The 26,332-nt window shown below is 51.5% G+C and overlaps 2 protein-coding genes across 2 annotated transcripts; one reads left to right on the top strand and one right to left on the bottom strand.

Moving 5' to 3' along the window:
- The first annotated feature begins 413 nt into the window (after window positions 1-413).
- cenpj (centromere protein J) lies at window positions 414-9,239 on the top strand. Its single transcript, XM_067256891.1, has 17 exons — window positions 414-484; window positions 1,004-1,425; window positions 1,560-1,683; window positions 2,060-2,242; window positions 2,585-2,732; window positions 2,820-2,925; window positions 3,041-4,586; window positions 5,559-5,694; window positions 5,991-6,156; window positions 6,334-6,591; window positions 6,750-6,837; window positions 6,923-7,062; window positions 7,194-7,283; window positions 7,727-7,867; window positions 7,985-8,069; window positions 8,328-8,448; window positions 8,636-9,239. Exons 2-17 carry the CDS (start codon window positions 1,018-1,020, stop codon window positions 8,820-8,822), a joined length of 3,927 nt encoding a protein of 1,308 aa, XP_067112992.1. The 5' UTR covers window positions 414-484; window positions 1,004-1,017; the 3' UTR covers window positions 8,823-9,239.
- Window positions 9,239-26,315, bottom strand: rnf17 (ring finger protein 17). Its single transcript, XM_067254569.1, has 37 exons — window positions 26,246-26,315; window positions 25,636-25,748; window positions 25,399-25,496; window positions 25,236-25,305; window positions 24,952-25,062; window positions 23,595-23,698; window positions 23,320-23,488; window positions 22,324-22,400; window positions 21,804-22,069; window positions 21,666-21,701; window positions 21,230-21,325; window positions 20,963-21,124; window positions 19,828-19,999; window positions 19,544-19,685; window positions 19,253-19,443; window positions 18,881-19,031; window positions 18,612-18,783; window positions 18,145-18,260; window positions 16,857-16,977; window positions 16,591-16,705; window positions 16,195-16,437; window positions 15,413-15,560; window positions 15,105-15,217; window positions 14,355-14,445; window positions 14,042-14,163; window positions 13,512-13,672; window positions 13,260-13,423; window positions 13,041-13,160; window positions 11,962-12,042; window positions 11,697-11,816; window positions 11,194-11,247; window positions 10,949-11,056; window positions 10,746-10,866; window positions 10,513-10,648; window positions 10,240-10,426; window positions 9,561-9,690; window positions 9,239-9,338 (listed from the first exon to the last, which is right to left on the bottom strand). The coding sequence occupies exons 1-36, from the start codon at window positions 26,313-26,315 to the stop codon at window positions 9,595-9,597; spliced, it is 4,617 nt and encodes a 1,538-aa protein (XP_067110670.1). The 3' UTR covers window positions 9,239-9,338; window positions 9,561-9,594.
- Between the last annotated feature and the right edge of the window lie 17 nt (window positions 26,316-26,332).

Here is a 26,332-nt window from a genome sequence, read left to right as displayed (position 1 = left end):
GGTCACGCTAACGTATGCCACAATAAAATTAAAATATTGTGTTGTTTTTCACTGTGAAACTGTTCTTATTCACGTCATATTAAAGATGTATTCTGCACAAGGTTTCTATGTGTTACACATGACACATGTCAAAGACATGTCTTTTATTTATTTTTTAATTGAACCAAGAAGGACGAAAATATTCGTTTTCGACTAATTATTAAGATAATATAAGTGGTATATAAGTAATTGTAATATTATTTTATTATTATAAACATGGAAAACCATACTATAGCGCGTTAAATGTATATGCTGTAATTTGACAAAATCGAAATACAATTACGTCCTGAAACTACGTTACCCAGAATGCGCGGTACTGTCTTTACTCTTTCCTCGCGGGCTTTGTTTTGATATGGCGGTATGCTTCAAAACTACCACTTGTTAACTATCGTTCTTTAAACATAAATTTAAAATACATGGAATTGGATTTGTCGGCTTAACCAAGGTAACTTCCGTCTATTTGGCATAATTTATAGTATTATATAGACATTCAGGTATCGTTTTTTCGCTTGGTAATTAAAAATGCAATGCTACAGGGTAAAACTAAAGTTGGGCGTTGAAAAGTCTGATGTGAGTCAAGTCATCAGGTAGTTAGCTAGTTAGACTAGCTCTAGCTCAGAAGCAAAAAAGCTTCAAAACGTTATCTTTAGGCCAAAACAATGGTTCAGCTATTTTATATTCTATACATGATCACGGGACGTACTAAAAACTCAAACTTTGTGTATATGTTGTCACTTTAGCGATAAGTGTGGAGCTAAGTGCCCGGGCTGCAGAAGCCCTAGCTATTTAGCTAGTTGAGTTTATGATGTGTTGCCACCAACAACAAACAGTCTATTTAAACGGTCGACCCAATATAATGAGATCTCATACTAACTCTATCCCTAACATTGAAGCCATTAAACTTGTTGCTAAACACTTTCTTACTGTCATGACCTGTCTCTAAAATCTGTCTAATCCGGTTTAGTTCCGAGCCCCATCATGTCCTCTCCAGCTGGGCTCCAGCAGTCCCAGACTAACTTTCTCGCCCAATGGATGCCGAGCAGCTCACGAGCCGGCGTGATTCTCAACCCGTCCCCGGACCTGGCCGAGTCTCTCCGGTACAGCTCAACCTGGGATTCGCGGGATACGGAGGACTCGTTCTCCTCTCATTTCGCTCCGCTCCCGGCCTCCAGAAGCAGCAGCTGCCTTAGTGTCCACGCCATAGACTCAGAAGAATCTGTGACGGATTTTAATCATCTGAACCACCGACCACAAGAAAAGATTTCGTCCGACAAACAGGCTTCAGGTCCGCACGGTGCATCTCTGAGGTTAGCTGGAGAGACGCATAGCATGGATGAGATGATCAGCCAGTCTCAGGAGCTACCTTTGACACTCAAACTTGACCAGGTGAGACGTTAGACTGGTCTGTGACTGTCCACAGTTACAGGTAGGCCAACATGGCAGCGTAGATCAATCTGCATGTATTGTGTTGTTAATGGATGACCTGTGCAGCTGTAAGGTGTGTTGCCCCTGTGTTGCAGCTGAGGCAGTGGCAGAAGCACATGCAGGAGCAGCTGAAAGCCCAGCAGCTGGAGGAGCTGCTGCGTCTGCAGGAGGAGCAGCAGAGGCTGCTGGGCCTGGCGCAGGGTGGCAGGGAGGGGCCAGGTATGCCAACACTCCCAGCTACACACACACACACACACACTCAGCTACACCCACACACACTCAGCTACACCCACACACACTCAGCTGCACACACACACACACTCAGCTGCACACACACACTACCAGCTACACACACACACACTCCCAGGTTCACGCACACACTCAGCTATACACGTGGGAGGGGGAAGCAGGTATGCTAGCACTGCACTACACAGCTTCTGTTTCACTGCCTACCTGTAGGCCACAATCACTGAAGTCTGGTGTAGTTATCAGCCACCAGTACTTATGTAATCATTTTAGACACTTTTATTTTGTATTTTTAAATAATATTTGAATAGCTTGAGTATGTGTTTATGTAAATGGTTATGCACGACAGACTGCACAGGGAGTCCCAGTTTGACTGAAGCAGACTGGGGTGAGAGCTCTCTCCAAACTCAAGAGACCCCAGCCCCCAAGAGCCCCCCTCTGAATGGCCCCCTGGCCCCTGCTAATTGGAGGCAGGGGAACAGCCTCCAGGGAGCGCCACCGGACCAGAAGCAAGTAGGGCCGGATACACTAGGTGAGGCTGGTAGAGGCTATAACAGGATACACTAGGTGAGGCTGGTAGAGGCTATAGCTGGATACACTAGGTGAGGCTGGTAGAGGCTATAGCTGGATACACTAGGTGAGGCTGGTAGAGGCTATAACAGGATACACTAGGTGAGGCTATAACAGGATACACTAGGGGAGGCTGGAAGAGGCTATAACAGGATACACTAGGTGAGGCTGGTAGATGCTATAACAGGATACACTAGGTGAGGCTGGTAGAGGCTATAACAGGATACACTAGGTGAGGCTGGAGGCTGGTAGGATCTTTAACTGGTATGTTAAAAGACTAAAGCACTGATTGTTTATCCTGCAGGGACACAGACATGGAACTATAGAGACCAACAGCAGAGTGTTGATGAGAGCTGTGAGGAGCAGGATGCCACTGCCCAAGCTGCCTCCTCCATGAGCGAAGACCTCTCTGTGTGTGAAGCACACGAGACCGAAGCAGACCCAGAGAACAGGTAACCATCCACACGTCCTTCAGGTGAATACTGCAGAATGACGGGTCCGACCTGCCTGTTTACAAGGCGTGTGTTTGTCTTGTGTAGACCAATCAAACCTGGGATTGGAGGTCAGAAGCGAACGTTTGAGGAGCTCCTGGAGGAGCAGCTGAGGCTGGAGGATCAGAAACTGAGGGCCAGTCAGCCGCAGCAGGTCAGCACCACCCAGACCCCACCTACACTCACCTCACACACCTGACCACACCTACACTCACCTCAGATAACACACCTGATGCTAAGAATAGCTGAGTATTGCATGCTTCTCCTAGCAGAGCCCAGAGTCAACTGATGGGATGAGAGCCAATCCAAAAAGAGCCTTCCTGAAGCGAGGGGAGGGCCTCTCCAGGTTCACCAACCAAAACAAAGCCACCGTACCAAACAGAGGCAGTAAGAAACACCCCAAACCTCAACCCCAGGTCAAAGTGAATGTTCCCCGGAGCTCTGAGTCCAGGACCCTCCAGAAGGCTGGTGTGAACCAGCGGCCCCCGGTGCAGAGGAAGACCGCCGTGCTGAACAAGGAGAACCGTCCCAGAATCCCCCTCTCCACTCCCCAGGAGCCCAGGGCCCCCCAGCCAGCTGCAGCCAGGGTCCTGGGTGCTCACCAGAGGCAGAACACAGACCCCCCTGACACAGCGCAACCCCCTCCCACTAGGAGACTCAGTCAGAGAGTGCCTCTAAAGGAAGCGAGCAACATGAAGCTGATGCAGTCCTCTCAGCCGGTGACTGTAAACAAGCCGAGCGGGCCCCTCCCGCGGTTGGTAACCAAGCAGGTGGGCCTGAGAGAAGGTCCCGGAACGTCAGACAAAGGAGCCGTTTCCTCAGCGAGAGACACGGCCAAAGGAAACCCGGCCTCGGTTAGGATTCCGGAAGATTCCTTTGAGCTTTCGTTCCAGGAGAGGCTGCGGCGCTGGGAGTCGGAGCGGCAGACAGAGAGCGTGGAGCTGGGGGAGTTTGAGCTGCTGGAGCAGGCTGCCGAGGAGCTCTCCTTCTCCTCCAACTCCTCCTTCGTTACCAAGGTGCTGCAGCTGGACCGGCAGCAACACAGACACCTGCAGAGCAGCAGGGGGGGCCACCCGCGCAGACTCTCCTCCACGCCCATCAAGTCCCCTAAAGGGCCAGAGGGCGGGGAGGGCGAGAGGAGATCCTATGGATGTGGAGCTCCGGCTGAAACCGGGGAGGATCTTCTGAGGAGCGCCGCAAGAGCTGGTGAAGACCATGACGCTGAAGATGATGACGAGGACACAGAAAGCAAGCCAGAAGCGTCCGACATCTCGTCAACCAGCAGCTCGGAATTCGGCGATGAGGTTGTTGCTGGCTCGTCGCATGTGCCTACGTTTCCCAGTAGCCTCTGCTTCTCCACGTCCAATCCCCCGTACGACAAGAGGTCGTATCAGGACCAAGGAAGGGTGGAGGACTCTGGCCAGGGCGGGGAGGAGGACGACCACAGCATGGTCAGCAGCGACCCTGACGACTCCACTCTGCTGGAGGACAAAGAGGACCACCAGGGTCACCTGGTGTTTGATGACGACGACACCTGGAACGACCTGGAAGAGACAGGAGGCGCCCATGCCGAGAGCCTGGTTCCTGCGGCAATGGTGAACGACCTCACCTCACCGGAGAGGATGTTGACAAGGAAGACTGCCATGGTAAAAGGGGTGGTGCCAGATAGGGGTGGAGCTATGGGCACAGCCAATCAGGACCCAGATCCTCCCCCCACCTCTCAGCTGATGACCAGGCTGTTTCCCACTCTGAAGCCCAAGGCCCATATAGCCCCGCCCCCTCCTGTAGAGGCCAGGCACACAGAGCAGGGAGCAGGTGAGACACACTGGACACCTACACCATACTCATCACTACACTACAGTAGACCAGTCCTCACTACCTACACCATACTCATAACTACACTACAGTAGACTAGTCCTCACTACCTACACCATACTCATAACTACACTACAGTAGACCAGTCCTCACTACCTACACCATACTCATAACTACACTACAGTAGACTAGTCCTCACTACCTACACCATACTCATAACTACACTACAGTAGACTAGTCCTCCCTACCTACACCATACTCATAACTACACTACAGTAGACTAGTCCTCACTACCTACACCATACTCATAACTACACTACAGTAGACTAGTCCTCACTACCTACACCATACTCATAACTACACTACAGTAGACCAGTCCTCACTACCTACACCATACTCATAACTACACTACAGTAGACTAGTCCTCACTAACTACACCACTCATAGCTACACTACAGTAGACTAGTCCTCACTACCTACACCATACTCATAACGACACTACAGTAGACTAGTCCTCACTACCTACACCATACTCATAACGACACTACAGTAGACTAGTCCTCACTAACTACACCATACTCATAGCTACACTACAGTAGACTAGTCCTCACTACCTACACCATACTCATAGCTACACTACAGTAGACTAGTCCTCACTACCTACACCATACTCATAACTACACTACAGTAGACCAGTCCTCACTACCTACACCATACTCATAACTACACTACAGTAGACCAGTCCTCACTACCTACACCATACTCATCACTACACTACAGTAGACCAGTCCTCACTACCTACACCATACTCATAACTACACTACAGTAGACCAGTCCTCACTACCTACACCATACTCATCACTACACTACAGTAGACCAGTCCTACCTCATAACTATACATGACTCTAGATCTCCAGCTCCCAGGGATGAAGAGCCGTCGTTTAGCAGTTGTTTGTGTGCTTGCACCCCCAGGCCAGCAGGGGCAGCAATCCAGGCAGCTGAGGGAGAGACTGGTGGAGTTGGAGTTGGAGATTGAGCGCTTTAGGAAGGAGAACACAGCCCTCGCCAAGCTACGGCAGGAGAACGAACAGAGCCAGGAGAGCCTCCGGTAAGTTGCTACTGGATGGTTCTGTCTGGTCTCATCATCGTTTGTCAGGTCCTGTCTGGTCCTATCTGGTCTCTTCTCGTTGAATCTGATTTCACCTCTACTCTCCATTAGTCTGAGTGTAATCTGTATTCTGAGTGCAGAATACAGATTAGGTCAAACATTTGATGGCTGATAAACAAAAAATACCGTTCATTGGCACAGCACCCCACAGGCAATACTATCCCCAGAAAGAGTAAAACAGGAAATAAAAGACTTGTTCCAAAGCACCGTCTTAAATGTGTGTTGTGTCTTGTCAGGAAGGAGAGGGCTGAGTTTGAGCAGCGGAAGGCAGAGGAGCTAGCCAGGTTTGAGGAGTTCAGGAAGGAGGAGACCAGGAGACTGCAGAAGGAGCGTCAGGTGTTTGAGAAGCACGCCTCTGCAGCCAGGGCCATCCCTGACAAGAAGGAGCGGCAGGAGATCCAGGTAGGACCCACACAGATTCAGACGCACTCATACACTAACACACACACATATACACACTCATAATCAAACACAATCATACACACACTTGTCCCAGACTCACACACATTGATACCCTCGCACACACTCATACTCCTACACTTCCACACACTAACACCCACCGCCCGCCCCCCCCTCCAGTCCCTGAAGCAGCAGCTGAGCTCCCTGCAGGAAGAGCTGAGGAGGAGGGAGAGCCGCTGGTCCACCACACACAGCCGCCTCCGCCAGCAGGTGGAGGCCCTCGGCACCGACAACGGCGCCCTCAGGGAGGAAGTGCGCACTTTGGAGAGACTCCGCCTCAGCACCTGGAAGAGCAGCCACGCAGACACCGACAAGGAGAGGAAAGACAAGCCTGGTTTCTTCGAGAGCAGCAGTGGGACCAAAACGGTGAAATTTGCTGTGAGTCCAGTCCGGTCTCCATCCGGTGTGCCTTAACAAGGCTTGTGTTTGACATGTTTTCCTTTGTTTTTGCCTTGTTGTGTGTGCTGACAGAGTTTGACGTCCCTGGTTGTGTGTTCAGTGTTTAATTCTTCTTGGTTGTGTGTGTGTGTGTTCAGAGTCCACCGGAGAGCATGAGGAGCAGCCCTCCTCAGATCAGCCACACCACTAGGGGGAGCCCTGGAGGCAGCAGCCCTCCCTCTGCAGGTAGTGGGGCATCTTCATGAGTTCACACAGATCTGTGGATGAACCCCAACACGTCATGTCTGAGTTCTGATGGTTGTGTCTCCAGGCGGGATCAGAAGTAGTCTCAAGAGGTCCAGCCCTGCTCCATCTCCAGAGGCGTTAGCAGGCCGGGGGGGCAGCCCCAGGGCTGGTAGCACGAGCCAGGAAACCACCCTGAACCAGGAACACTCTCTCAACCTCTCACCTGTGGGTACCACACACACACACACACACACAACCTCCCACCTGTGGGTACCACACATGGAACCTCTCATCTGAGGGTACCACACACACACTGCTCGTAATGGCGCTCTATCAAGGATGTGGCATGTGTCCAGCAGAGGGCAGGAGACCAGCAGACTGAGGAGACCAGCGAGGTGGAGGAGCAGCAGCCCAGCCAGGAGGTCCTCACACACCCTGATGGGAAGGTAAAACTGGTACCAAAGCATTGTGGGTTATGGTGTTCTGACCAACTCCGTGTTCTAGTTCCATATAGTGCCCTATACAGGCTTCTTAACCACATCAGCTGGTTTGTGAAATGATCAGGGTGTCTTTAGAAAGGCAGGAGTCCCAGAACATTGACTACCATGTCTAACACATAACCTTCATGTGGGTAGAAGGGTTCTTTCTGCATGTGAACATGGAATGAAAAGGCCCATCTAATCCTGCGCATGGCTGTGTGGGGTCTTCTCCCTGGCTGGGGGCGTGTCCTCCCTGGCTGGGGGCGTGTCCTCCGTGACTGGGGGAGTGTCCTCCCTGATTGGCAGTGTCCTCCCTGACTGAGGGCGTGTCCTCCCTGGCTGGGGGCGTGTCCTCCGTGACTGTGGGAGTGTCCTCCCTGACTGAGGGCGTGTCCTCTATGTCCTCCCAGACGGAGAGGCTGCTGCCCTGTGGAGGGAGGCTCATCCTCTTCCCCAACGGGACCAGGAAGGAGGTGTCTGCGGACGGCCAGACAGCCAAGGTCACTTTCTTCAACGGGGACATCAAGCAGGTGTTGGGCGACCAGCGAGTGGTAAGATATGAACGCTGACCGTGCAAGGTCAGCGTTCATGTAAAGTAAGACACTGTTGATCAGAGGGTTTTTTGGATGATTGATGCATTACTAATCTCCCTTACAATGTCCTGATAGGTGTATTATTATGCTGAAGCCCAGACCACACACACAACCTATCCAGATGGCATGGAGGTCCTGCAGTTCCCTAACAACCAGACAGGTGAGGCTCCTCTCTGGCCCCAGTCTACACACATCAGATACAACTAGGGAGTGCTGCTCCTTTTAGAGGACATACGGGTGCACAATAAAAAAGACCATGATCACCTCTAGTGTTAATTCTACTTCTGAGAGGCAGAGCTTGTATCTCTGGACATGTGGGTGAATTGCATGTAATAAGGGCAACTCTATTGAAGTCAGACTTGATACAATGTACTCTATGCTGTGATTCAGTCTCTGAAGGAGGTTGTTGTCTCTGCAGAGAAACATTTCAGTGACGGGCGTAAGGAGATCACGTTCCCCGACCAGACCATCAAGAACCTGTTTCCAGACGGCAAGGAGGAGAGTGTGCTGACGGACGGCACAGTCGTACAGGTCAACCCGTAAGTCTCCCAGCATGCAACACATGCTTACGTGTTGGTGCGGCGGCAGCTTTGGTTGGCACTTCCCTCTTCCCCCATCAACTTGATCAGCGTGCTGTGTATTGATCTTAACCTCCCCTTCTCACTCTTCACATTCTCTCCCTCCTTTCCCCTCTTCTGCCCCCCCCCCCCCCCCCCCCCCCTTCAGGGACGGCACTAAGGTGATCCAGTTCATTACGGGCCAGAGGGAGGTTCACACGGCAGAGTACAAGCGCAGGGAGTACCCCGACGGCACAGTCAAGACCGTCTTCACAGACGGACGCCAGGAGACTCGCTACCCCACCGGCCGCGTCCGGGCCAAAGATAAGGACGGCAACGTCGTCATGGACAACTAGAACCCCTGTTGAGCGCTCTGCGGGCTTCAGGCCAGCCAGGGCCCTTTCGTCATCTCCTCCTCAGGGAACTGCTCCTCCTGTGTGTGTTTAGTAGTGTGTCTGACTGGAGTGCTGTGTGTGTGTGTGTGTGTGTGTGTGAATATCAGTTATTTTATTTGTACAAATGTCTAATACATATTTATTTTCTTAGCTGATTGTACATTTTTTTTGTAAAATAAAAACATCAAATCGTCTGCGGTATACCTTTGTGTTGAGGGTGTTGTGTAAGCACACAGACCAGCAGTTGAACATTCTGGAACAGTTTAATTTCCCTGTACACCTCGTCCAGTAACAATTAAATATAACTTAAAATATTTTGAAAATACAATCAATCCTTGGATTAATTTCAGATGCTAACACAGAATATAAAACTACCAAACCTCTTAAATGAAATACTGTTCGTGTCACACAAAACAAAACACTGGAATCAAAGGCAACATAATCTCACTGTGGAACTCTTAAGAACGTTCTGGAACTCTGGGAACACAAAAGTTAAAGGATCACATGATGCTGAAGGGCATCCACGAGATCAAGAACATTGGTCTCATCATTTGCAAATAGAGGATACCGCATAAGCCACTGGGGCAGTGAAGTTGCGTGGATTCAGTGTGAGGTTAGCCACTGACAGTATTCTCCATCTCTTAGCCAACAGTAACATGCTAAGAATCCTACGTCAGCAGGTTTACTGCTTAAACTCACTTGTCTCCCTGGTGAGAGCCAAGCACAGCTGCTGTCAGTTGTAGTCAGCCAGGCCTTTGTTCAGAAGGGGAAGGTGCACCAGGGCCCCGTTTTCGTCATACAGGAACACTGACAGCTCTGGCTCCGTGGCCTGGGGGAGGGGAATGGCACCTGTTACCATGGATACCGGGGTCTGTTCACCTTGCTGGACCTGCTCAAGTCTTGACCCATCACTACGACTGCTACCATGGGCACGTCACATGGACAAGGTGGATGCAGGTTTGCTTTACACTGTGTGTGTGTGTGTGTGAGAGAGAAAGTCAAATGCCAGAATTAAAACTGAGTGTTAGAAAGACAGACACTGGGAGGGAGAGTGAGAGTACAAGACGGGCAGGGTTCACATACTTTCTAAAAAATCCTAAGGACTTTCCAGACCTCATTCTCTCAAATTCAAGGATCCAACGTGACAGTTTGAGACACATTTCACAAATTTCTTGCATAAAATTGTGTATTTGTGTCCATTTTGTGTCCAACTCAAGGTCTTGATCTCCCCCCTTCAATTCAGCAACTTTCACGAATTTCAAGGACCCGTGGGAACTCTGGACAGAGTCATATAGGAGTCAGAGATAGAGCGTCATAGAGCATCAGAGTCAGAGATAGAGCGTCAGAAAGAGTCAGATAGAGTCAGAGCATGCCAGACCGTGACGGAGGCGGTGATGTTGCCGTGCAGCAGGTCGATCATCTCCAGCGCTGCCTTCATGCTCCACTTGGGACTGTAGGACAGGCACTCCAGCTCCCTGCGCACCCTGGGGGGCTGGAACCCCGCCAGGCGCACCTTCAGGGCCTTGCAGGGGAACAACAGCAGGTGGGGGGGGATCTGACGCAGCCTGGAGAGGGGGCAGAGACGGGTCAAAGGGACAGGGACACTAGTCTGTATATGTGATATGCCAGTGGTGTACAGGGGTTGCAGTACTTGTTGATGGGCAGGGTGTCGTCGGAGCCGTAGTCCACGTGACGGACCAGGACCTCCAAGGGGTTCAGGCCAGCGAAGCCCAGCACCTTGGCACGGTAGTACAAGCCATCACTGTACTCCACGAGACATGGAGCCTCTGGGGGAACACACACACACACAATGATGGTCGGCCAGCCAATAACAGTCGCAGGTGGTTGCATGCCCAAGTGTAGCTAACAGGTGTTGGTCGCTACCTAGAGGAAAGTCAGTGAGAGGTGCCAGGGTCTCCCTGTGGTCATTGACCGTGTTTAGAGCCTCCTCCAGGCTCTCTCCATCCACCTTCAAAATCCCCTGTTCCAGAGGGGACAGGAACACCTGGACACACACACACAGGTTAACCCCTGTGAACGAGGTGAGGAGAATCCCCCCACCCTCGCCAGGTGTGGGCTGAAAGTACCTCGTTGGGGGTGCGCAGGTGCTTGATCGTGACCCGGAAGCGCTCCCCCTCATCAGGCAGGGAGGGGTTGGAGAACCCCCCCAGCACCGTCTCCATGGCTTCCAGGCCCTGCAAGACCACAACCTTGCTACAGCAGAGGAAATATCTCCCAGCACCACCAGCAGAACCTCCCCGTAGCAGGCAAGCTGGAACATCACAGTGTGTTAAGTACAGAGAAGGAGAGCTCGACTCAGAACGTGGCTTACCTCCGTGTCTATATCCCAGTCGTCCAGGTCTGGGAAACCTTGCTCCACGTGTTCCTACACACACACACACACACACACACACACACACACACACAGTTCTCTCACATGTTTGTCGGAGCAGATTTACAATGTCTATGACCACATGAGTTCAGGCTCACACCAGAGTTCCTCAAACACTCTTGCTTGTATCCATTCATCAGAGCCTTTTATCCAAAGCAGCAGATGAACAGATCATACAGGAAGTACAGTTCCTATGGCACTCGGCAGCGTCAGAGCACTCAGAACCACCACACGTCGAGACACTGGCACTGACTGTCATCGTCAGGTACTATAATGGCTCTATAATAAACTGGTTTGGGTTGTCTACCCTCTAGACCTCGGGGGAAAAACATCCTGGACTGAAACGCGTTGTAACCTATATTGCTTTTTGAAAACTCAAACCGGTCTGTTCCGGCGGTCCGAGTGCTGAGAACACACCGCTCAGCCCCCACACACACCTGAACGTCAGCAGAGGCAAGCTGGTCCATGAAGGCGTGCTGGTGATGCACCATGATCCTGCTCAGGGTCAAGCCCTGCAGGAACACCTGCACCATCAGGCAGCCCCGGGGGTCCTCAGGCTGGTCCTGACACACACACACAGGTCGGAACAGTGTGTGTTTATATCTTATGTGTACTGTACGAGGTCGCTCATGTATGAATGGATAGTGTGTATGTGGACCATTTCTGAATGGGGTGTGTGTGTGTGCTGTCAGATGTGTGCCACGCTACCATGAGCTGCATGTCCACACAGCGGTTGAGGAGCAGCTCCTTCAGAAGAGCCACAGCATCCAACTGCCACACCTTCCCCACCTGGGAGAGGAGGGGGGAGAGAGAGAGGGGGGAGAGAGAGGGGGGGAGACAGAGAGCGGACAGTAGAAGTGAAAGAGAGGGAATTTTATTATATTTTTATAAGTGTTATTTGTCTCTACTGCTGGCAGTTCATGTCATTAATATACAACAATGAATCTCACGAGTGCATGTGACACGTCTCTGTGGTCCAGACTGGCTATATTGTACTAGTATGGTGAGGTGAGGGTGTGTGGCACTAGTGTGGTGAGGTGTGGGTGTATTGTACTAGTATGGTGAGGGTGTATGGCACTAGTATGTGAGGTGTGGGTGTATTGTACTAGCATAGTGAGGTGTAGGTGTGTGGTACTAGTATAGTGAGGTGTAGGTGTGTGGTACTAGTATGGTGAGGTCTGGGTATATTGTACTAGCATGGTGAGGTGTAGGTGTGTGGTACTAGTATGGTGAGGTGTAGGTGTGTGGTACTAGTATGGTGAGGTCTGGGTATATTGTACTAGCATGGTGAGGTGTAGGTGTGTGGTACTAGTATGGTGAGGTCTGGGTATATTGTACTAGCATGGTGAGGTGTAGGTGTGTGGTACTAGTATGGTGAGGTCTGGGTATATTGTACTAGCATGGTGAGGTGTAGGTGTGTGGTACTAGTATGGTGTGGTGTAGGTGTGTGGTACTAGCATGGTGAGGTGTAGGTGTGTGGTACTAGTATGGTGTGGTGTAGGTGTGTGGTACTAGCATGGTGAGGTGTAGGTGTGTGGTACTAGTATGGTGTGGTGTAGGTGTGTGGTACTAGTCTGGTGTGGTGTAGGTGTGTGGTACTAGCATGTGAGGTGTGGGTATATTGTACTAGCATGGTGAGGTGTAGGTGTGTGGTACTAGTATGTGAGGTGTGGGTATATTGTACTAGCATGGTGAGGTGTAGGTGTGTGGTACTAGTATGGTGTGGTGTAGGTGTGTGGTACTAGTATGGTGTGGTGTAGGTGTGTGGTACTAGCATGTGAGGGTACCGGGATGACTCCGTGCAGCTGGCAGGGTACACACAGCTGGGGCACGTCGTCACACAGCAGGGCAGGGTACACATGACACACCGGGATGTTCTCAACCAGACCCTGGTCCACGTAGCGCACCTGCCACCCCAACACACACACACACACACACAACATTATACAGATCGGGAGACAACTCTCCCCATGTCCTTGTCGAAACAGGCCGGATGCGTGTCTGACCTTGACGTGTCCTCCGATGACCTCCAGCACTTGTCCTCTGTACCAGAGCATGTCGGGGCCCATGACAGCACAGCCCAGCACGCTCTTCCAGGTGTAGGGCTTCTGTCTGGGCAGAGTCTTCATGTGCTGCTGCAGACGCTCACGCAGCTGCTCAAACTGGCGCTCTGACACACACACACCCCAATGGACAGCATGAGAATGGAAGTTTCAGAGGGAGAAGGTGACAGAGTGAGAGGGTGATGGACAGCGCACCAGCCTGGAGCGTCATGGCGTAGATGATGCCGTCCTCCCCCACTGCAGACACGCTCATCTGGGCGTGTCCACAGAGCGGCAGCTCGGGCGGCTGGTACAGCTGGGTCTGGATCTTCTCCCGTACGGGGGTGGTGCGGGGGGTAGGTCTGGGGGCCGGGGAAGGAGAGCAGGAGAGGTCGGAGGGGCACGCGTCGCCCTGCGTCTCCTCAGGAAGCTCCTCTAGAGTGGGCATGGAGGGGGGAGAGGGACTAGGGGGGCTGTGGGGGGGAGGAATGGAAGGAGGGTTTCTAAATGAACAGCTCTTTGCATCCTGTCTCTCTTCTATAAACAATTAGTCATTTAGCAGACGCTCTTGTCCAGAGCGTCTAAACAAACACATCTTTACTGATCCCTCAGCTGAACTTTGTACATTCGAAATGGACAGCAAAATGTCAAATGGACTGGTCTCCATGGATTCCACACTGGGTATAACGCTCCTCCTGTGTGTATCAGACAGTATTTTAACGTGTGTTGGTCTGTCTGGGACCCACCTTGGTTTTCTCTCCTTGAGGGCGAGGCCCTCGCTGACCAGGAAGTCTGCTATGCTGACTTCCTGCCCGGCCCTGTTGGAGCAGAGTAGACACACAGGCACAGGTCCCTTCTCTGTCTTCTCCTGCAGGAGTGGAGGATGGAGGAGGAGGAGAAATGAGGTGGAGGAGTAAGGAAGGAGAGAAGAAGGAAGAAACAGAGGGATGAAGAGAGGAGATAGTGAAACATTCCTTCACCCCTACCTCGTCTACTGTCACCCTTAGTTCGACCCCCGCCCCGTCCATCCCCAGTGATGTTGCCATGGCAGCGTGCTACCTGGATGGTAATGGTGGCCGTGACCCCGGTCAGGTGTTCGGAGATGAAGTCGCAGGCGGTGGCTGTCCAGGAGGAGCGCCCCCCCGCTGGCCTGGGGGGGAGGGATGGAGAGAGCAGGAAAGAGGGATGGAGAGAGCAGGAGGGAGGGATGGAGAGAGCAGGAAGGAGGGATGGAGAGAGCAGGAGGGAGGGATGGAGAGAGCAGGAAGGAGGGATGGAGAGAGCAGGAGGGAGGGATGGAGAGAGCAGGAGGGAGGGATGGAGAGAGCAGGAAGGAGGGATGGAGAGAGCAGGAGGGATGGAGAGAGCAGGAGGGAAGGAGAGAGCAGGAGGGAGGGATGGAGCAGGAGGGAGGGATGGAGAGAGCAGGAGGGATGGAGAGAGCAGGAGGGATGGAGAGAGCAGGAGGGAGGGAGAGAGCAGGAGGGATGGAGCGAGCAGGAGGAAGGGAGAGAGCAGGAGGGATGGAGAGAGCAGGAGGGAGGGATGGAGAGAGCAGGAGGGAGGGATGGAGAGAGCAGGAGGGAAGGAGAGAGCAGGAGGGAGGGATGGAGCAGGAGGGAGGGAGACAGCAGGATGGAGGGATGGAGAGAGCAGGAGGAAGGGAGAGAGCAGGAGGGATGGGTAGAGCATAAGACAGAACGTTAAAGAGTACTGAATACATTTCAGACATTTGGCAAGGCAACCTTGTTGGTCAATTGAAAGTCAGTCAATGAATTGATTGAGCAACACATGTGTGTGTGTGTATACCTGACGTTGGTGAGGGTGCACTCGAGCGCCAGGGAGCCCTCCAGGTGGGGCAGCAGGGGCCTAAGGTTGGTCACGTGCAGCTTCACCTTGTTCCCAAAGTCACAGCGCAGCACCTGGCACCAGCAGCAGGGGGGGACACAGCAGGAGGTCAACCATTATGCTCATCAGTGCTCAAACAGTTCAGCACAGACCTCCAGCTATTCATGTCAAATGGTTGATTTATACATCTTTGTGTATGGTATGGTGTGTATATTATGTATTGTGTGTGTTATGTATTGTGTGTGTTATGTATTGTGTGTGTGTTGCACCTCTGCCATGCTGCTGGAGGGTACAGCACTGCACAGCTGGGCTCTCTCCCACACCCCGTTGTTGTAGGCAGCACAGAACATGCCTGCCTGCCACTCCACCTCGCTGGGCTCTGAACGAGCGTACTTCTGCTTCAGCACTTCGTACAGCCTGACACACACACACACACAACTGACTGAATAATGATTGTGCTTGTTCCTCCATGTATCGTTATCTCATGTATATACTGCGGGATCATTAGTCTCCTATACATGTTACAGTCCATATACAGCAGCGTATAGCTGCCTGCATGCATGTCATCTCCAGAGCCCCGCAGGGTGAGGGCTGCATTGTGAGGGCAGCTGTGTGAGGGCTGCATTTTGAGGGCTGCTGTGTGAGGGCTGCATTGTGAGGGCTGCTGTGTGAGGGCTGCTGTGTGAGGGCTGCTGTGTGAGGGCTGCTGTGTGAGGGCAGTGCCCCGCAGGGTGAGGGCTGCTGGCTGAGGGCAGAGCCCCGCAGGGTGAGGGCTGCTGTGTGAGGGCTGCTGTGTGAGGGCAGCTGTGTGAGGGCTGCTGTGTGAGGGCTGCGCCCCGCAGGGTGAGGGCTGCTGGGTGAGGGCAGAGCCCCGCAGGGTGAGGGCTGCTGTGTGAGGGCTGCATTGTGAGGGCAGCTGTGTGAGGGCTGCTGTGTGAGGGCTGCTGTGTGAGGGCAGCTGTGTGAGGGCTGCTGTGTGAGGGCTGCTGTGTGAGGGCAGTGCCCCGCAGGGTGAGGGCTGCAGTGTGAGGGCTGCAGTGTGAGGGCTGACCTCTTCATCTGGCCGTCGCACCAGGCCAGCTGGACGTGGAAGCTCCCGGGGGAGGACACGTGGGTGACCCTGACCCGCAGGTCTTTCAGGCTGGGCGGCAGCACCAGGCGGGGCTGCAGCTCCTGGGCCTCGTCCCCCGCCCGCTCTGGGGGCTCGCTCCCCCCTTCCCCTAGCAGAGCCTCGAAAGGAGGGTCCCACACCACCACGTCTCCCACGGGGTCCTGGGGGGCACTGGGTCTCACTCTGGGAGGGGGGGGAAGAATGTGGAGAAGGAAAACACGGAGGATGACCAAAAATCTGTGAAGAGCTAGTTGTGTGTCCATGGAGTTGTGTCTCCATGGTAATGTGTCACCGTAAAGGTGTGTGTCTCCATGGTGATGGGCCAGCCTCTCTCACCCCTGGTTGAAGCGGGCCAGTTCCTCGGTGACCAACAGGTCTGCTATGCAGCTGTTGCCTGACTTGCTGCTCAGGAACAGACGCACCGGCAGAGCCTTGCTCCTGGGAACCTCCTCTGAGGACGGGAGCAAACACACACTGTCATAACACACACACACGCTGATGTTTACACACGCAGTCATACGCACACACACACACACACACACATAAACCCACTAATGCACCACCACAGTTGCACTCGCACACACACAGAGTGTAAGTCTTACTGGTGGCTACGGCGGTGACCAGCTTGTGGTTGAGCAGAGTGATGAAGCGCTCAGTGCTGGCCTCGCTCCAGCCCTGCTGCTGCTCCAGAGGAAGCACGTCTGCCAGGCAGCACCTGAGGGCCTGGGGGGGGGGGGCGTTCATCAAAACACTCATTAGCTTTTTATTTTCATTGACAATCGTTTTTTGAGGGGGGAATGTTTACCCTAGGTGATGGTAGACCAGGGGCCCGTTCTCCGTACGTCGCTTATTACATCCAAGATCAAATGACACATCCAAGATGACATCATCGTGCTAATCATGATCTGGCTAATTCGTTTTTTTCAACACCCTTGCGCTGGTCTAAAAGGGGGTATGTATCGATAGTAGAAACCTTGATCAGCAATGCTGCTATTGGCTGCTCACATAAGTCTATGGGCTTCTCACCATGACCAAGAAGAGCGCCCCGTGTTTTCCGCAACAGAGCGGTTACTCCAAATTGGAAGATTTTATCAGAACGCCAGGGAACATCTCAAAGTCTGCAAAATCCAAGAAAGAGGGCTGGCAAAGAGTAGCAGACCAAATTAAATGTAGAGGAGTGACCACACGTTTTATCGCTTATTACAGTAAGCTAGGCCTATGTTTTTTTAGATCTATCAAGCAATGAGCAATTAATTCGGTTTCATGTTAAATTCTGCAAATTATTGTTGCATCTTCTGCAACAGGTTCCTGTAGTAAAAACGGAAAAGACATGTCTGTGACAGACTTCCTGTATCACCTCTGCTTGTAAAGCCTCAATCTAATCATGTTTACATAAAATAAACCTGCTCTCGAGCAGGTTTAAGCTAAAGGACTTGTTGCTATGACAGCAAGTCCAGGATGAGCTTCGAAGAACCAAACAATCCAAGATAATGACAAATCGTCAACAATCAAATCCAGCTAACTGATTAGCGACTTACAGAGAACGGGCCCCAGGCTTAACGGGCCCCATCCGTTAATCAACGGATCCCAACATTGGGATCCGTTGATTAACGGGAAGAGGGGGGCACCTTTACACACTGCACCGTTTTATAAAAAATGGCATTTAAGTGGTGTAAGCTTTCTTTTGTGCATACGCAACGTTTCTAAACGAGGCTCCAGGGGTGAGAGGTCAGGTATGGGAGGTCAGGTGTGAGAGGTCAGGTGTGGGAGGTCAGGTGTGGGAGGTCAGGTGTGAGAGGTCAGGTGTGGGAGGTCAGGTGTGAGAGGTCAGGTGTGGGAGGTCAGGGGTGGGAAGTCAGGGGTGGTGCAGGGCACAGAGAGATGGCTCACCATGGCTGGAAGGGCGAAGAACTCATCCTTTATCTTCCTCAGGTGGTTCACAGACAGGACCTTCTTATTGCCGAAGTCCACAAAGCTAACCTCCACCTGCCTGCCTCCTGGATGGCCTACACACACACACACACACACACACACACACACACACACACACACACACACACACACACACACACACACACACACACACACACCTTATGAAACATCTCAACAAACTTCTGACGGGGGTCAGATGGCTGAGCGGTTAGGGAATCGGTCTATTAATCAGGTTTCCGGTTCAATTCCAGGCTGTGACAACTGACGTGTTTTTGGGCAAGGCACTTCACCCTACTTGCCTCGGGGGAATGTCCCTGTACTTACTGTAAGTCGCTCTGGATAAGAGCGTCTGCTAAAATGTTTATGTAAAACACACAATCAAAGCCTAAAACAGTAGAAGAGATGCACTCCAGCTGGGTTCTGACCTATGACCGTGGCCCGGTACCACGTCTTGTCATCAGACACAGCCACGCAGGCCTGGTCCAGGACGGGGCAGTACAGTTCCAGACCCTTCTCCTCCCGGACGCCCTCCAGGGACGCTCCCCCGTAGAACTCCTGCAGCTTGGCAGTCAGAAGCCAGAACTCCATGTTGTCCACCTGGGAGAGGAGTGGACAGACCCGTCAGAGAGAGAGAGCGAGCGAGCAAGAAAGAGGAGACATACACATACAGAGGGAGACACACATGGCTCCATACCAGCTGGATATAGAAGTGGGAGGGGTCGTTGATGTGGGACACCATGGCGTTGAGCTCCAGGTGGGTGCTGGGGTAGATCGGAGGGTAGTACTGCAGTGGCTTGCGGCCACATGGCATCGTACGGGCGTTCCAAGCCACGGGAGAGTAAAACCTGCAGACGGGCGAAGGAGAGAGCGACAGACAGACGTTACGGTTATGAACACCATCTGCAGCACTTCAGCAATCAGGCTTACTTGATCAGTGTGTGCGCTCACGAGCATCTATACTATAAAGCTTATACCCCATCGGTGTGGGGTTTGTGTGTGTGTGTGTCAGTCATACTGGTGTGTGTGTGAACACATCTCCGCTAGCGTCTGGAGGGGGTGTGTGTACTTGGCCACATCCAGGAACACCAGGTACTCCTGGAGGGAGAGGGGCACGTTGATGGTGCTGCAGTCCATCGGCGCCTTCTTCAGGTCCACCAGCAGGAAGTCCTGGTCCTGGGCAAACACGTGCATCTCCACCGCCGACAAGCTCACCACACGACGGAACTCGTCCGTGGCCTCCACGGTCCAGCCCTTCACCTGGACACACACACACACACAAAACTTGTTCACACACAGACGGTCAGACTCCCCTTGGCGCCTCCTTCGTCTGTGAAGGCACAACGCTGTTGTGTGTTACCTGGTCTGCAGGGACGATGTCCTTCAGAGAGCACTTGATGGCCTGGGGAGGCCAGCGGCGCAGCTCGGACTGGAAGGCCACGTCCACCTTCCTCAGACAGTTGTTCAGCCCACTGATGAACAAGTCTGGGCTCTCCTCATCCCTGAGTGACGTAGAGAGAGAGGACGTTTTAGAAATGTAGCGCATTTGTGTGTTTTTGCAGGGTTAGTGTGTGTGTACCTTGCAGAGTTTGTGTGTGTGTGTATACCCCTGCAGGGTTAGTTTGTGTGTGTGTGTGTATATACCCCTGTAGGGACAGGTTCTTGGAGAAGCCATAGTCCTGGTAGTAGACCCTGATGCGGGACAGCTGGGGGGCGGGGCAGCTGGTCACAGTGTCCAGGCAACCACGCTTGAACATCTCTGTCACAACTGCCCGACACCACGCATCCTCCTTCCACTTCACAAACACCAAAGAGCCTGGACACACACACACAGACTCCAATCACATGGAAACACACAGGCATGTGTATGGATGTGATGAAGGAATGCACAATGCATGCGGGGGGGGGGGGGGGGGGGGGTGGTCTCAATAGCTCAGCACTAACTAGGGTGTAGTGGCATGCACAGAAATTCAACTAAATTTGAAATCTAGTTGTTTTAACAAAGATCATGCTGAAAGATGTGTTGTCTTAACTACAGTACCAGTCAAAAGTTACATTTAAAGACCCTGTAAAGCAAATTCCATGATTTGCTTCTAAGTACATTATATACGTGTGAAATGAGTTCCTGAAAGCATGTGCAAAGCGCGAAAACTTTGTCACACTGAAATGTGGAGTTAGATCGTTGAGCAGTTTCTCTTCCGTTTTCAGCTCAGGTTTTGTATAGGCGGGGCACAAACCCAACCGATCTACGTCACAGCCACCTATCTACGTCAGATCACATTTGCGGTTGCATTCTGTTGTTCAGCTGGTACGATGCAAAGACGAAGTAATTAATACATAAAACACTCAGAGACTGCAGGTGGATTTGTTCTGATATCTGCAATTGATTTAGCTTGTGTTGCTGTTGTTGCTAAATTCAATAAATTCAAGGGGGCGGAGATTCAGCTCCTTCAGGCGACACGCCCCCCCCAGTCTCAAGCAGAGAAGACTGCTGATTTTATCACGATTTCAAAGCCTAGTTTAACATACTTTTTTCATTCGAATTTGGATGGGTAATTAACAACACATTGTTCTGTGGTGTGATGAACTTAAAACTCATTTTCAAGTCCACTTTACAGGATCTACAAGTTCCCTGTTATACACTAACATTAAATGTCGCAACGGTCCAGTTTAATCCTATTAATTCCAGTAAATTCCCATGGAAAGTTTCCAACTTTGAAAACTCCCTGAATATTGCCACCCTACCCCAGACTGCCTCTTCCACACACGGAGTCCGTACCTGTCTTCAGAACGTCTCTGGTGGTGAACAGGCAGCGCTCCCCTGAGCTCACAGAGTTGATCTTCTTGCTCAGCATCACAGCGCTCTTCTTCTCCGCCACGTGACGTACGTAGAAGTGATTTGGATTTTCCACATGAGTCACCAGGACCCACTCCTGCAGCACTAGATACACACACAATCTTCCTAAAACATTCCCGTTCACTGTGTCGCCAACTGTCCTACATGCTGTGCACTTCTGCATCTCAACAGGTTAAATCCTCCCCCTACCTTTCCCTCGATTGGCAGGGATGACGTCCAATGGGATCACCTTCTTCCACTCTGGCTTTTGTCTATCGTTGGGCTGGTGCAGCTCTGGCCCAATCACTGCCAGCATAAAACAGCTTTGTCATCTCTTATCCAATCACCAAACAGCTGTCATCTCTTGTTTAATCACCAAACAAGTTTTCTATAGAATCACTTACCCAATCACCAAACAGTTATACATAAATATATATACAAATTTTCTATAAGGATAGAGGTGAGTGTGTAAGACGCCGGGTGAGTTTGTAACAATCGTGGGTGAGGGGGAGGGGGGGGTGACCCAGGAGGGTGGGGGGGCAGGTGTGACCCAGCAGTGGCCTCGTTGTGCTGGGTTGGTGAGGACGGGGTTCATCTGAGCTGTGGCTGAATGTCAGTGGTCAGGTGATTCTGGAGCAGCACTCACCTGGGGATTCCTCACGTCCTGCCCTGCGAGCAGCGCCTGCAGGAGGAGGGGGAACCACATCTGTTTAACCTCCATCTCCCCCCTCACACCCTCACCCCCCAGCCCAACATGCTAACTCCTTAAGTCTCTCCCATCTACCTGGCCCTCCCTCCATCTCTGTTCCCTGGTCCTCCTCAATGATCTCCTCTATGATGACGTTCGGGGTGGAGTCAGGGCTGGGGTCGTAGCTGGGGGGGGGGCCCAGAGCAGGCTGGCCCATCCTCTGGCTCTCCTCCTCCTGCTGGGAGCGCATGGGCCCCCTGTGGCTAAGAGACCTGCCCTCCCCTGGGGGGGTGTGGCTGCGCCTGAATGGCTTCCGGTTGACCCTCCCCTGCAGCTGGGTTCTTGGAGGGGAATGGTCCAGCCTGGGGGGAGGCAGTACAGCATCAACACCTCAGAACTACAGTACAATACAGTACCACCACAGGAGATAACGGCAGGCTCAGGCACAACTCAGTACTCACAACCTGATTTTCCCCGAATTGATCTTCAGACACGTCTTCAGACCCTGCATTAGACCATCATGCTGGAGGGCCCAACTAGACCACAAACACACCACAGCTGTTTGATGTAAGAACCACCCACACACAGGCTGTACTCAGAATGTGTTACTACTCACCTCAACCCAGAGCCCTGAGACAGACAGTACATTTCAAAGGACTGAACATCTACTGGAGCCTGTAGGGTCTCCAGCACCTGGACACACACACACACACACACACACACACACACACACACACACACACACACACACACACACACACACACACACACACACACACACACACACACACACACACACACACACACACACACACACACACACACACACACACACACACACACACACACACACACACACACACACACACACACACACACACACACACACACACACACACACACACACACACACACACACACACACACACACACACACACACACACACACACACACACACACACACACACACACACACACACACACACACACACACACACGCATGGAAGGAAAACACACATAAGCAGCAGATGCACTGTCTTGCTCCTGGCAGGTGTAGTGACAGTTGTGTGTGTGTGTTAGAGTGTGCACATGTTTAACAAGTATTTAAATAATTAATCTGTTGATTTAAAATCTAAATTAAAATGATTCAGATTTTATTTCCATAGTTGTATTCAAAATACTGTTATTCCAAATTGTCTGCATGTGGGTCTGAGAGTGTGTGTGAGAGAGTGCATGTGGGTGTGTGTGTGAGAGAGTGTGCATGTGGGTTTGAGAGTGTGTGAGAGTGTGCATGTGGGTCTGAGAGTGTGCATGTGGGTCTGAGAGTGTGTGTGAGAGAGTGTGCATGTGGGTTTGAGAGTGTGTGAGAGAGTGTGCATGTGGGTCTGAGTGTGTGTGTGAGAGAGTGCATGTGGGTGTGTGTGTGAGAGAGTGTGCATGTGGGTTTGAGAGTGTGTGAGAGTGTGCATGTGGGTCTGAGAGTGTGTGTGAGAGTGTGCATGTGGGTTTGAGAGTGTGTGAGAGTGTGCATGTGGGTCTGAGTGTGTGTGTGAGAGAGTGTGCATGTGGGTCTGAGAGTGTGTGTGAGAGAGTGTGCATGTGTGCCCATACGCTGTCCAGGTGGCAGTAGCTCTCCAGGGAGGGGAACTGATGGACCTGCTTGGCCCTCTGCATGGCTGTCTCCAGGGCGCTCATCCTTTCCTCCACCTTGCCCATCACACGCCTGCTGAAGGGGAAGTGCTGCTCCATGTGGGTCAGCTCAGACAACAGCACCACCTTCCTGTGGGGAGTTTACACACATCAGCTCAACCAAGGTCAGAAACACAGGGCACCCAGAGGGTTCATGGGTGAGGCATTCTAAAACATGAAGTAGATGTTAGTGTTACCTGTGATGGAGGATGTTATAGGCCTCGTCCATAGCTTGGTCTAACTCCTTCTGCAGTCTGGCCTTTTCCTTCTTCACCTGCAAACTCAGCCCCTTCACCAAAGTCTGGAGAGCAGATAAAACCCACACAGATGTTTCCATGCCAACACACCCCTCATACAGCTAGCTACTTGCAGACATCCTAGACACAGCCCTCATACAGCCAGCTGCATGCAGACACACCCCTGATACATCTAGCTACATGCAGACACACCCCTGATACATCTAGCTACATGCAGACACACCCCTGATACATCTAGCTACATGCAGACACACCCCTGATACATCTAGCTACATGCAGACACACCCCTGATACATCTAGCTACATGCAGACACACCCCCTGATACATCTAGCTACATGCAGACACACCCCTGATACATCTAGCTACATGCAGACACCCCCCCTGATACATCTAGCTACATGTAGACACACCCCTTATCAGGGCTTGAAATTAACTTTTATGCTTGGTAGCACTGGTGCTCCCAACTTACCAACAAAAAATTATGAGCACAAAATGAACCTGTTCATTTAGTATTTTCAGCTCTTCCACGTTACCGGTAACTTGCTTGTTGGACTCGCTAGCTTGTTATGTTAATTTAGCCTATTCAGCCTCCCAGGTATGTTCTTTATTCGGGGTTGTCAAGCCTCACGCATTGACCGTGAGACACGCATTTCAGCCTGTTCACACGCTCTCACGCCACACCTAGCATTTCTCACGCTGAGAAGGCAACGCCAGCCAAGTTGTCCTGCTAACGTTGTATTCGCACGAGTGAAGGTTCTCGGCGACCGTACGTTCGTTACTAGGTAAGCAACAAGAGACGCGAACACACGTGAAAGCTCGTCTCAGGGGAGGGGGGGGGGAATCTCACTCCAAGCTTTTGATAAAACTTGACAACCCTGTCTTCATGCTATTGTGTAGCTGAATAACTGTTAATGTGTCACGTTAACATACCGGACACCTATATTCAGCCTGTTGTTCTGTGTGCTATTGTGTAGTTGAATAACTTGCCTTTCCAGATTAAATGTCTGTTCTTGGTCTTGGATTTTGTGAAATACATTTCTAAATAAATGCGACTCATAGTCCAGTGCGACTTATATATGATTTTTTTCCTTTTTGACTGATGCGACTTATACTCCGGAGCGACTTATAGTCCGAAAAATACGGTAATAGCGAGTGTTTTGTGAAATTAAAACAGGTCGCATCATAACGATAATTTGCACTCGTACAAATGCTCCCAAATGTATTTTGCGGTCGACCAAAATGGTCGCAATTTCGAGCCCTGTCTTATACTAGAACTCTGAGGAGAGATGATGTCACCTGGTGGATGTCCCGCAGCTGGGCCATGCTCTTTGAGGCTTGCAAGAGGGCGTCCTCCATCACCCCCTCTGTAACCTTAATATCAGAGGCCCGCACGCAGGCACGCAGGCACGCAGGCACGCAGGCACGCAGGCACGCAGGCACGCAGGCACGCAGGCACGCACACACACACACACACAATTTGATGAAACCCATTAGACCTCAGACGCAAATGTATTCTGGCTGCAAGCATTGGCCAGCCCCCCTGGGTGACACACCTGTGCAGAGGGAGCCACGTGCGGTACCTCTGTGCTGTTCTCCTGGACGGGTGACGAGGGCTTGACTTTGTGTATCCTCTGTCGGTCAATGCGAGAGCTAACAAGCGAAACACGCTTGTCAACGCCAAATAAAGCAAGAAACTTCAAATGAGTTGTCAATATCACAGACAGCGCTTGAGGAGCACCTCACCTCCTTGTCTTGTTCATCTTAGCAGTGTAGATGAGACCAATGACTCTGCTGTCAACCTGTAGGCCCTCCACACCCCCCTCTGGGAGAGTGGACTCGACCTGCAACGACACCCAGCATGATTAAACACACCATGGATGCTCTTGAGGTAGGACAGAAATAACCATAAGCTACTGGATATTCAATGGTACATTAATAGTATAATTGCTGTTTGCTGAGGTTTTGATGGAGCAGCGTTACCTTGCAATCGGGACAAATAATGACGTTGATGAACTCTAGAGAGCGCAGGCAGGCTGCGCAGAAGATGTGCCCGCACAACAGCAAATGGGGCAGGTTACCCACGACATCATCCTCTGGTGATTAAATATATTAAAATACATGTTTTACTTCACCATATAATAAAAGTCAGGCTGTTACAGTACACTTATTCTTGATTAATTGAGACTGGTGAAGCCGAAACGCTAGCACGCGAGAGCCTTGGGAGAAAATGTCTGCGTGCTGCCACCTGCACCTGCGCCTCACAACGCCGAAGTCATTAGCTTGCTAATTTAGCAAGGTGAAAGACGCATTTTATTACATTTTTAATACAAAGTCGCACGTCTCTACTTACTGCATAAAAGTTATCAAAAATAGTATACTACTACTAATAGTTCTTATTAAGTGCTATCGCCTAACTTGCATGGCCAGCACTTGAACGCTGTAGTCGGCATCCCTTGCGCAGTAGGAGCAACAGGCCATGTGTTCGGTTTGACGGTTGACAAAGTAATTTGTTTAGCCTTTGTCGGTTCTGAAAGATAATCCCAGGAAATAGAGAGGATTGAACGCGGTCAGGACAGCAAAGATAATTTACCTGGTAAAATATAAGCAGTGCCACATATTTTGCAAAAAACGGAGTTGGAATTGTCCCCTCTGTCAGACATCTTCAGAAATGTTCATC

The sequence above is a fragment of the Osmerus mordax genome, chromosome 2 (genome assembly GCF_038355195.1).
Source record: "Osmerus mordax isolate fOsmMor3 chromosome 2, fOsmMor3.pri, whole genome shotgun sequence".
Classification (NCBI taxonomy): Eukaryota; Metazoa; Chordata; class Actinopteri; order Osmeriformes; family Osmeridae; genus Osmerus; species Osmerus mordax.
This window is presented reverse-complemented; position numbering and strand designations above follow the sequence as displayed.

What these genes read in the sequence shown, in the direction of transcription:
- cenpj (XM_067256891.1), top strand. Translation starts at nt 1,018, where the DNA reads ATGTCCTCTCCAGCTGGGCTCCAGCAGTCCCAGACTAACTTTCTCGCC. An exon ending in TGACACTCAAACTTGACCAG is followed by an intron (nt 1,426 to 1,559) that starts GTGAGACGTTAG and finishes CCTGTGTTGCAG; the next exon opens with CTGAGGCAGTGGCAGAAGCA. An exon ending in CCAAAACGGTGAAATTTGCT is followed by an intron (nt 6,592 to 6,749) that starts GTGAGTCCAGTC and finishes GTGTGTGTTCAG; the next exon opens with AGTCCACCGGAGAGCATGAG.
- rnf17 (XM_067254569.1), bottom strand. Translation starts at nt 26,315, where the DNA reads ATGTCTGACAGAGGGGACAATTCCAACTCCGTTTTTTGCAAAATATGT. An exon ending in CTGGCCCGCTTCAACCAGGG is followed by an intron (nt 16,438 to 16,590) that starts GTGAGAGAGGCT and finishes CCCCCCTCCCAG; the next exon opens with AGTGAGACCCAGTGCCCCCC. An exon ending in TCTCACTGACTTTCCTCTAG is followed by an intron (nt 10,649 to 10,745) that starts GTAGCGACCAAC and finishes GTGTTCCCCCAG; the next exon opens with AGGCTCCATGTCTCGTGGAG.